The sequence below is a fragment of the Humulus lupulus genome, chromosome 1 (assembly GCF_963169125.1).
Source record: "Humulus lupulus chromosome 1, drHumLupu1.1, whole genome shotgun sequence".
Classification (NCBI taxonomy): domain Eukaryota; kingdom Viridiplantae; phylum Streptophyta; class Magnoliopsida; order Rosales; family Cannabaceae; genus Humulus; species Humulus lupulus.
In genome coordinates, this window is record NC_084793.1 from 303,409,725 (window position 1) to 303,421,645 (window position 11,921).

Here is an 11,921-nt window from a genome sequence, read left to right on the forward strand (position 1 = left end):
AAATTAGAATGATATTTTTGAAATTTAATTATTATTTTTTAGCTTAATTGATTGTATTCATATTAATATTATATAACTATTTTTATATTAAATTTACCGTGGTTGTTTTGCAATATTTTTTTTAATATGAATAATGTTTATTAGTTTTTTTTTTCCTTTTTTTCTAGATTGTATGTTTTTTTTTTCCAAGTCTGGGTAAGGTAATTAGTTACTTGATTGATTAAATTTTAACGATTCCAAACATGAAAAAAAAAATCATAAATCCAGGTTAAATAACATGTTATCGTGACGGGTAACAAATTACAATAAGATGAGTAATCTTCTACTATAAGAAATGTATCTAGTTAACATATGAGAGGTCATTTATATTAGATATGAAAAGAAACATCAAATTTGAAGGGAAAAAAACCTGATCTGATCTTATAAGCAATTATAAATTATTGAAAAAAAAAAAAGAAGAAGTAACTATAATTTTAGTAATATAGGTAATCTTTTAACAAGGAAAAAAAATGTCTGATTTGATCTTATAAGCAATTATAATTTATTTAAAATAAAGTATTGAAGAAAAAGAAGAACACCTCATTAAAAAATGAAGAAGAAGAGGTAACTATAATTTTAGTAACATAGGTAACCGGTTAGCATAAAGAACCAAAAAATATACACACATATCAGAATGTGAAGGTAATTGGTTACCATAAAGAACCCAAAAATATACACACATATCAGAATGTGAAGGTAATCAGTTACTTATCGCATATATGAAAATAGAAAAAATAAACAAATCCAAATAAAACAAACTAGATTTAATCTGCACACAAGAAGAAGAAAGTATATTTGTAATAATATGAGTAATTGTTTACCTAAACTTAAATTTGTTTACAAGTTAGTTCCAAATCTAAAAAAAAAAAGTTTAGACATAGAAAATAAAAAATCAAATCTAAAAATTGAAAAAGAAGAGTAAGATTAGTTGTTTGGAGCTTTCGAAGATTGTCATTGCCGTTGCAGGTGGCTAGAGTCTTTATTATTTTCTTGAGGTGGAGATCGGTGTCAATTTTCTTTGAACAGTTGCCGAATATGCAGGTGGGCAGAGTCTTGATTATTTTCTTGAGGTGAAGATCGTCGGAGAGTCCAAGCTTCATGTTGTTGAAGCCTCTAAAACTTGTTGCAGAGTTCATCACAACTTGGAGATGGAGATCGATTTCATCAATGGATTTTTTTGGGAGATACTTTATCAATGTAAGTTTTGGGAGTGATGAGATCACTATTTCCCAATCTACCCCTATGTTGTTTAATGTGTTTTCCTTTTAAATTCAAGTTTATTTTTTTGTTTAGCTACTAATTTGATTCCCATATTCTCTGAACTTTTTTTTAAACTATTCCCATATGTTGACCTGTGAAATTGGCCAACGGTCGTATATACAATATACGACACCTTTTTAACGAAATAAATTGAATAAACGACAGAGTACGATTATCTTAAATAAACACACATGAATTTTATAGTGGTTCAGCCATGTTCTGATGAACAGTAATAACCTAATCCACTTAGCTTTTAGTATTGAATCACTCGACAATTACACTGTTGAACCAAAGTATTCACTTGTTCTCACTTGCCCATAATTTCTCCCCAAATGTTCTTTAGATCTCCAAAATTCCAGAAAAAGCCATCCTTTGAAATGAAGCCCTGGGTCATTTATTTATAGTACCCAGGGGCTGTTACATGACCAATAATACTGGGATCATGGTTTGGTACACAATTATCAGGTAGTGGAGATACGTGTCCACCTCCCGATGATCATGAGATCGTGGGTCTTCTTGTTGTTTCTCTAGATCGTGGTGGATAATACATGATAGAAACCTCTGGGAAGATGTTTAAGTCTCTGTTGGTATGTGAAACTTAGGTGCTAGGCCTGATGACCCGAGCTTGGGTGCTAGGCCTGTGACCTTCTGAGTGCTGGACCTGTTGATTCTCTGGGTGCTAGGCCTGTGACCTTCTGGGTGCTAGGCCTATTGATATCAGTTTGAACGAGAGTGAGTATTTCTCAGTGAAGTGTACTTGGGGGTTTGAGCCGACCACCCTATGAAGAATAGGGTGGGCTGACCACCCAGGTGGTTCTTGAGCATGTCAGGCCGATCACCTCTAGGGATCATTGGGCAAACTGGGGCCGACCACCCCTAGGGTAGGGGTCAGGCCAACCACTCTCTTGGACACACTGGGACCGACCACCCCTAGGGCTCTTGGGCCTGCTTAGGCCGACCACCCTAGGGGTAGGGGTCAGGCTGACCACCCCTAGGGGGTTTAGGCTTGGTCGACTTCCCCATAGGTCCTGGACCTATCTTTTTTGTCTGTCAGTCTTTTCTCAATGCTTTGTCGTTTTTTCCCTGATTTGTGATGTCATGTGTCGCATTCTCATTCGCTACGTCATTCTTGTATTTTTTAGGGATAACACCATAAAATTTGGGAAAAGTAAATCCCCATATTTTTGCAAATAGTATGAGTAAATCCCATAAATCTGAAAAATTCCATTTTAATATTTAAATGAAAATGTACATAATAAAAAATAAATTAAATTATTATATACACTAATTAAAAAAAACAGTAAACCTAAACCAAAATATATCCACACTACACGGTTACACCATCAATCATATTATCATCTATTCTATATAATAAGTGTGTAGATAACATAAATTTTTGGTTTTAACGATTTTTAATATATAACAGAATATATTCTTATATATAACAGAATATTCTTATATTTAACGGTATATTATAAATATGATTTAAACTTAAATCAAATTAAATAAATAATTAATTAAACAAATTAAAATAATATATTTTTGAGATATTTTACAATGGCAATTATTTAAAAATAACAAAACCATATGTTTTATAACTTAAATAAAATTTAATTAAACTTAAGCTTCATTTATCAGAATAATATCATATTAAACATATAACATAATGTAATCTACTATCAACTAGAAACAAACTTCTTTTAAAAAAAAAAAAAAAAAAAACTAGCAACAAACTTAAATTTAAAATCTATGTATAATATTAATATGATTGTAGCTCTTTTTTTTTCATCAAATTCACCAAAAGACATTGCGAGTTACATTAGAAATTAAAAATAGTTGATGCATGTATACTACTCTATACTATTATTTTATTCTATTATTAATTTCTTTTTAAATATTATTGTAATTTATATATGTGTCACGTGGGCATGTAAATATATTTTTATGTCAATGTTGTGTTTAAATGTCACATATGTAGAGATTATTGATATAAATATTTATATATACTATTTATTGAAAAAAAAGTGAACCAGCTTTTATTAAAATTATAGACAATATTTTGCCCTAATTTTTTAATACATTTATGTCATATATTATATTAAACATATTTTATTTATTTTTATGATATTATTTATTTATTTAAAATATATATGATAGTTAAAAATAATAAAAATAAATACATGTTTGAATAACCATATTTATAATTTTAATACTAAGCAAACGTGTATTTCATGTTATCTTTACATAGTATAATTAAAAATATATTAAAACCATAAGATTTAAAGGAAAATATTTATGCTCCATTAAAAATAAGAACGTGTAAAAAAAATACACACATTTCAATTACAACAAGCCCCAAACTACTAAAGCTCTTATATTTATGATACGACTTTTAACAAAATTTACACTAACCACCAACCAAGTAGCATAGTAATAAAGTGGCATGCTTGAGGTCCTAGAGGTCACGGGTTCGAATCTGGGTGATTCCCTTTTGCAGCGTGGAGAGCGATAGTCCACGGAGTCTTAAATGTGAGCACTTTGTGCGCTAGTCCAGTCAACCTTGCCCTCTGCGTCAAGATCCCTATAGCACTAGTTGGTTGATGGGGCTCAGGTGACACATCTCATTGTAAGTGAGGGGTCCATCAAATAAGGTCTTGGTGAACATTCGTGAACGGGGTTGGAGCTCTCATGGGGCTCTCCTCTCTGAGGTTGGAGCTCTCGTGGTAACTCCCAGAGAGGGGAGCCATAGTGGTTGCCACCTCCTTCCTTTTTTCTTTAGCAAAAAAAACACAAAATTTACTCTGATAAAAAAAACTTGGATATGAGAAGAACAAAAAAGGGAGAGAGAAAGAGAAACTGCTTTTCATTTTTTTTATTTAATAATTTTTTTGGATAAATAGGAAATTTTCTCCATGAACCATGGCCTCTATATAGTTTTGCTCTCTATTTTTTTTTTTTAGCAAAAATCCTCACCGAACTATAGCAACTATTGTAAATGTGTCTCTTATATTGCATTTCGTTTATTTTTTTAAACAATTTGCTCATGTAACACTGATGTTGTGCTAATATGACATGATTCGACAGTACTAACAGAAAAAAAAATATGCATACATAGTGATATAATGATAATTTTTTAAAATATGTATGTGCATTTTTAGTACTAATTTTTATATGTTTAGCGTCAATAAATTCGATTTCGACTAACTTCAGTTAGTTAAATAGACTATCATACTATAACTATGTACGTGACATGTGGCTACACAACAACTTGCTTAAAAATGAACAAAATGAGCATGTTTGCAATGATTTCATAGTTCATAGAATATTTTTGCCACAAAAAATAGTTGAGGGGAAAAAATTGCTTTTAGTTCTAATTTTTTTAACATTTCATTTTAATTTAAAGATGTACTATTACATTGACTATTTGATATGCCCATCAAATACAATAAAAAATTATGATATGCCCATCACATGGACCATTAAACGGTACAGTTAACTATTTTGCTTTCAAGGATGTATTTGCACCAAAATAAATAGGTAGGGACCAATTTGCAACAAAAAAAATAGTTTGAGAACCAAGTTGTCAAACAACATAAAGATTAGGGACCAATTACACGAATAAGCTATTTATTATGTCAAAAATAGTATTCAAATAGTCAAGTACACATTTTTTTTATGGGCAGGTAAAATAATATTAATTCATAATTGGAAATCTTTTTTTTTGTTCAAATTTTCCGAAAGGAGTGAAAAAGAGGAACCAGGAAACAGATGTGTCATAAACAGTTTATGTAACAGTACCCCAACTTCCACGAAATTTCAAGTGTGGTGAAAATATAATATACAATTTGGACAACAACAAATTTAAAACGTCATTATCCATAATAAACAAATAAGAATCCTATAATGTTTTCTTACTGTTCCATGCTTCTTTATTAATTTTGAACTGTGAGATTTTTGGCTGTTTCTTGTTATTTTCCCAACCCTCAAGAGATGTGTTACTTATTATTATCCCAACCATCATTTATTTATATTGATATTTTTTTAATTAATTCAAAACACATAAGATTTGATATGACAATTTTCAATTCCAACGGTAAAACATTGAAAAAGCTCAGCTTACTGAAACTTCTAAAGGGTGTGTATATTTATATAAATATATATAAGAATTTTTATTTTTTGCAATTGGAGATATTTTTTTTTATATGATAGTGTACATTATAATTATATTAAATATCTTACTAATTTTTAACAAATTTCAAATATTTTACCATGCTGAAAATTAAGTTTATATAATCAATTGCACACATACTTATTTTTCTTTATATGAGTGTACAAAAAATTGTTTAAACTTTGTTTTTAACACTATAAATTATTTAAAATTTCTTAAAATATTTTGATAAAATTATTATAACTGCAATGTATACAGTCTTATAACAAATTTTAAGTTATAATTTCTACATATTCAGAAAATAAAGATAGGCTACCAGTTTGAGCAAAGCTGATACCTGAAACTCTTTTATATATATATATATAAATATAATACAGTATGAAAATGTACAGTAAACGGTAATTTCAGTAAATGATTTTTTTTTCTCAATTGGCATGTGTACCTTAATTTAAGTCTTAAACATAAACAAAAATACGCAAGTAGTAATGATATGTTACAAGTAAGAATGTATGTGTACGTATAGATTGAAGCTATTTTGCCAGCTCAAATATACACTTTTTTTTTTTGGTAAAGCACATATATACACTTGGTACCAAAAAAGTTAAATAAAATCTTGGGTCCCACTTTCTATTTTTACTTGTTAATTTTAATTTTCATGATTCATAATCCATAGACAACAAAACTATGCAAAATAACACTATATATATTTATAGAAAGAGAGATTGTATAAATGTCACTTTAAGAGTCACTCTTCAGTTCTACATACATTAACTGCTCCATTGTTTGTGCTTCAATTGGAGTAGTAGTACCATAGAAGGAAGCTCCTTCAATAGAAGATACAGAAGAAGAAAAACAAAAACGAAAATCAACGCAAGAAATATATATATACACAACGAAAGAAGTTTAGGACCTCTTATTTTTTTCTTTTTCTTTTTCTTAATTTTTTTTTCCAAGCAATATTTCAGTACTACTCTGAACAATGGCTCGAGCTCAAGTGATCATGAACCAGAAGGCATTTTCTGTATCAGCAGCAATTCTACTATGGATGGTTTTTGCTAGTTTCTTCTTGATGAGTGTCTTTGTCAATGGGGAGAGGCTGTTAAAAGACATAAAACCTGAAACTTTGCCCCATCAGGAAGAGAAGCGTCCTGGGATTATAATTAGAGTTATTCATTTTTTCTGGGAGGGTGGAAAGTCTACCTACCAACATGTTTGGCCTGTAAGTATAATATATATGTATATATCACCACATGTTTACATTCTTTTGTGTACAAACTCAACATGGTTTACTAATGGTTGCACAGGAGATGGAGTTTGGCTGGAAAATTGTGGTAGGATCAATAGTTGGATTCTTTGGCGCGGCTTTGGGAAGCGTTGGAGGCGTTGGAGGTGGTGGAATTTTTGTTCCAATGCTTACTTTGATTGTTGGTTTTGACCCCAAGTCTTCTACTGCCATTTCTAAGTGTGAGTCACTTACTTGTATCTTGAATTGAAGTGTTTTTTTCCCTTGTGAAGTGCATAACCAGCTATAAAATTTGGGTTGCAGGCATGATTATGGGAGCTGCAGGGTCAACAGTTTACTATAATATGAGACTTAGACACCCCACACTGGACATGCCCCTCATAGACTATGATCTGGCCTTGCTCTTTCAGCCAATGCTCATGCTTGGAATCAGCATTGGAGTGGCTTTCAATGTCATGTTTGCTGATTGGATGGTCACTGTTCTGCTCATCATTCTCTTTTTAGGTAATTACATTGTTTGATTTTCAACATGAAAAACCAGTCTTGTATTTTGCTTATGTCATATTAAGATAACCATTTAGAACACTGTATTTACAATCTTAACAGATACCTTCTGGAGTACTATAGTATAGTATAGATTCTAATGTAATGGCAGTGAAAACTCTTGATTCATGGCAGGTACATCTGCAAAAGCTTTATTGAAAGGTATAGACACATGGAAAAAAGAGACAATGATGAAAAAGGTAATAGTTTCACTTACTAATCTCTTTCCTTTTCTTAACAAAAGATTTGTGTTTGTCAAACATTTTGATAAGGCGTTTCAGATTTTACTCGAATTTCAGGATGCGCAGAAGCAGCAGGAATCAGAATCCAAACCAGGTGGTGAGTGTCTGAAGTGTTTCACAGATTTATTAATCTCATATTGTAAAAGCATATTAACAAGAAAAGAAGCTAAAAAAGTTCCATGTACAAAAATTTTCCTTTCACTGAATTGTAACTTGTACCTCAAAGGCTCAAACATTATCCTATGCATCTTATCTTTGTTAAATCAGTAAATAGCTGGCTAAACTCCTATGCTGCTTTACATTTACAGATGAATCTGAGGCAGACTATAAACCACTACCGAGCGGTCCAGCTGCTAGTGCTAAGCATGAGGAGGAGGTGAGTACCAAGAATGTTAAAGCTTCTTTACATAACTATTCTTTGAAGAACTGTCAATTAGACCATTGTGCTTTCATTATTACTATTTTTTTGGTTTCTTATTACCATTTTCTTGAGCTTAACACTAACTATATCCAGGTGCCTATGCTGCAAAACATATACTGGAAAGAGTTATCATTGCTAGTGTATGTCTGGGTGGCTTTCCTTATTGTTCAGATTGTTAAGGTAAGTTATTTCTATATGAAACTTCATATAAGAAAACAATATTTACAAGGACTCGTCAGCTTGCATAAGGGAAAAAAATGACCTGTAACATTTTGTAATGCTAGAGCTTATGGTGATTATTGTAAATATTCTCTTCTGCTCACTGAATGTGTCTAAATGCAGACGTATGCCGAAACTTGCTCCATCAAATTCTGGGTCTTAAACTCCTTGCAGGTAAGGTTTACTAACCAAAATCAGATGTGTTAAGACATAAATAAAATAGTTCTGTGGCCATATCTTAATGCCAAGTCTAATAGTTGAGATTTGTATAGGTGCCAATTGCTGTATCAGTTACACTTTTTGAAGCCATATGCTTATACAGAGGCACTAGGGTGATTGCATCAAAGGGAAAGGAGATCACAACTTGGAAGTTACATCAGATATTTATGTACTGTTCTTGTGGAATTATAGCTGGTATGGTTGGTGGATTGCTTGGGCTAGGTGGTGGTTTCATCTTGGGACCCCTTTTCCTTGAACTGGGAATCCCTCCTCAGGTTTGCTAACTATATCATTTAACTAGAGCAATCTAACCAAAGACAGAGCTATGTGAATTGTATGTCCAATCTTTCTTTGAACTCCCATATGGTACTAAATGGGCAACATGAGACATATCATAAAGAAATAAATCTTTTTTTTTCATGAGCTATAACTATAAAATCGATTTATTTGTTACTTAATTGACCATAGATCGATTTCCAATTTTATGTTTCATATTACTTTTACCAAGAGACATGTCAAATATGAGATATCGTAATTTGATTGAATGGGATAACAGTTTCTTATTGACATAATTGTTAAATCAATTAGCGATAACTCATTACATTAGAAAAATGAATTAGACTTGATTCATTACATGATTTCATATAACTCAATTATGAACCAAAATGAAGACTAACTTTAATTACTATGCACTGTTGTTTTCTCAGGTGGCAAGTGCTACATCAACATTTGCTATGGTTTTCTCATCTTCCATGTCAGTTGTACAATACTACCTTCTCAATCGTTTCCCAGTCCCATATGGTAAGTAGAAATGAAAACAACACATCAAAAATTACATAAAATTCTCAAATTCTAAGAGATTAACTGTGATACACCTACCATTAATTCTATATTGTAATGGATACTTATATTTGGTTATTAGTTTGTTAGGTGTTAAATATATTTGGTTATTAATTAGGAAATTTGTTTAAACTAAGTATGTGATTCTTTTATTAAATAGGGGTGTTAGCTTTTTTTTCTCAACTCAAATTTTGGCTTTAATTAGCTTGTGTTATAGTTCTATACTTTAATTTTAAAAGCTAATAAATTCAAGTTTACTATTTTTTTGCAGCTTCTTACTTTGTTCTAGTTGCTACAATTGCTGCTTTCACTGGTCAGCATGTAGTTAGAAAAATAATAGCAATTCTTGGCCGAACATCTATAATCGTCTTCATACTAGCGTTAACAATCTTCATCAGCGCAATCAGTTTAGGTAAAGTTCAAAGAAAATAAAAAATGATTACACATTTTGATTAAGTTCTAAAAATGATTTTGTTGGATTTATTACAGGTGGAGTTGGCATAGCAAATATGGTTGAGAAGATGGAAAACCAAGAATACATGGGATTTGAAAATTTCTGTCACCAGTCTTGAGTATGTTGTGTGATATAAAGCACTGGGATTTCACTCTTTTTTCTTTTAATGGTAATATTTGAGTACTGGAAAATCAATTGATTGTACCAGCAGCAGCTACCCAAAATCTCCATAATTTTCTTATGCATCTCATAAAAATGTTCTCCTTGTGAAACAATGTAATTTGCCATTATTCAACAATCATTGTAACAGAACTGTTCTTTAATAATACAATAAGATGTTAATGTTTCATATTTTCTTTTTATTTATTTATTTAATATTGTGCTGAATCATCAATTATTATAATAACTGAACACTCGCACTCAAACTTATTAGTGTGTTTGTCGAAAAAAAAAACATTTTAGTGTGAGATGGTCAATTGGTTTCTTGAATATTTATGGGTGATTTTATAGTTGTTTTTTTATATTATTTTGTCAATTTGTAACATAATATTGAGATTTACAAAATTAGACATACGTATGTGTCAAGTGTAACATATTTTGGAGTTACAAAATCATATACAAATTTTATATAATATAATGTTAGATTAAATAATATGACAAATATTTTGTAACATAATATTGAGATTTACAAAATTAGACATATGTATGTGTCAAGTGTAACATATTTTGGAGTTACAAAATCAGATACAAATTGTAACTTCCAAAATCACTCAGTAATGTAGATTGAGAGTTACACATTTTGAGATTAAACTTCATAAGCCATAATGTGATATGTTTGTTGAATATATGTTTTTAACTCTCATTAGGTGCATGGATGTTACAAAATCATGTGGGGAATGTATTAGGACGTTTTGAGAAAATGTGCAAAATTGAGAGGTTACAACAACCTCTAGACCGCGACCTGGGAGTCAGAAGCTCACAAACGCGGCCTAGGATCGCGACCTAGGGTGCTGTCAATCAAAAACTATTTTGTTTTTTCTTCAATTTGAATATTTTCAACAAGCCAAGTAACTCTCAAATCTTTATTTTAATTTCATAAACATCTAATTAAATATTAGTAACAACTAAGGGGTTGGTGGAATTTGAAACTCAAATGGCATCTCAAAACTCTATAAATAGGAGTCTAATACTCACTTGTAAGACACACTATTTCTATCCACTAGAGCACTTTGCTAGAAATACATAAAAAAAGCTTGATAAATCCAGAGAGTTATTTCCATTTAAAAGTTCCTTTGGTGCTTAGAGAACAAAGGGAAATAAATTTTTGGGCAAATGTGTGATCTCACTATTTTATACTTTGGTTGTGTAAATGAGAGAGTTTATTCTATTGTTCTTTCTCTTATTTTGTTCATCTATACCTATTATTTTTACTTCATGCTTCTTTTTTATATATTTATTTGTATTATTATGTTTTGAGTTGTATTTTCTTTTTATCTCTTTTCTTCTACATCTTTCTATTTTATTTGTATATATTGCAATTGAGTTGTAACATTTATTTAATCAATTACCTTATCTATTTTATTTTTGCATAGAGTTGTATTTTGGTTTTACAATTTTCATTGAAGCAAAATATATTTTTCTAACATTTTGGTATTTTATAGAGTGTCTTATATTATATTGCTTGATTTGTTTAGCAAATAACTTAATTTTATAACTTTTTTTCTAATTAAAGTGTCTAATTACATAGATGACTTATTAATAACTTGTTATTGCATGAGTAAATAGATATATATTCTCCAACCACCCTTCTACTAATAGTTTTTTAGTCATTTAAATTAATAATTATATATTAAAAAATTAATAAATCATATGTATATGTATAAATTACGTTTCGTTACAATTTGTTTTAAATAAAGACCTATACACTTTATTCTTAAAATTTCAAATTGTTATACAATTATACCACATTTATAATTAATTAATAGATTAAATTTTACTTAGATAACATATCATTTTAATATATTAAAATATCATGCCAACAACTTTTTATGTAATAAAATGCAAAACTTCTATAAATATTCTTGTACTTATGTGTAGGGCTGGCAATTTTCGATACAACACGATGACACGACTCGAAAACAACACAAAATAAATGAGTTTGGGTGACACATTTAATTTTCGTGTCATAATCGTGTCGACACGTTTATTAAACGTGTCATTTTCGGGTCAACATGCTTAACCCAAAAATGACATGCTTAAGACACGTTTAAGAT

General features: G+C 30.3%; 1 protein-coding gene across 2 annotated transcripts; it reads left to right on the forward strand.

The window, feature by feature from the left end:
* The first annotated feature begins 6,198 nt into the window (after positions 1-6,198).
* Positions 6,199-9,997, forward strand: LOC133812611 (sulfite exporter TauE/SafE family protein 3-like). 2 transcript variants are annotated; one of them, XM_062246397.1, is made up of 12 exons: positions 6,199-6,686; positions 6,772-6,931; positions 7,014-7,214; positions 7,389-7,453; positions 7,535-7,592; positions 7,804-7,871; positions 8,010-8,096; positions 8,259-8,309; positions 8,408-8,629; positions 9,062-9,155; positions 9,466-9,606; positions 9,684-9,997. In XM_062246397.1, the coding sequence occupies exons 1-12, from the start codon at positions 6,447-6,449 to the stop codon at positions 9,764-9,766; spliced, it is 1,470 nt and encodes a 489-aa protein (XP_062102381.1). In that variant the 5' UTR covers positions 6,199-6,446; the 3' UTR covers positions 9,767-9,997. The 2 variants fall into 2 exon arrangements, with proteins under 2 accessions (XP_062102381.1, XP_062102382.1); XM_062246398.1 differs by having other exon boundaries at positions 7,553-7,592.
* The last annotated feature ends 1,924 nt before the right edge of the window (positions 9,998-11,921 follow it).

What these genes read in the sequence shown, in the direction of transcription:
- LOC133812611 (XM_062246397.1), top strand. Translation starts at nt 6,447, where the DNA reads ATGGCTCGAGCTCAAGTGATCATGAACCAGAAGGCATTTTCTGTATCA. An exon ending in AAGAGACAATGATGAAAAAG is followed by an intron (nt 7,454 to 7,534) that starts GTAATAGTTTCA and finishes AAGGCGTTTCAG; the next exon opens with ATTTTACTCGAATTTCAGGA. An exon ending in ATCAGAATCCAAACCAGGTG is followed by an intron (nt 7,593 to 7,803) that starts GTGAGTGTCTGA and finishes TTACATTTACAG; the next exon opens with ATGAATCTGAGGCAGACTAT.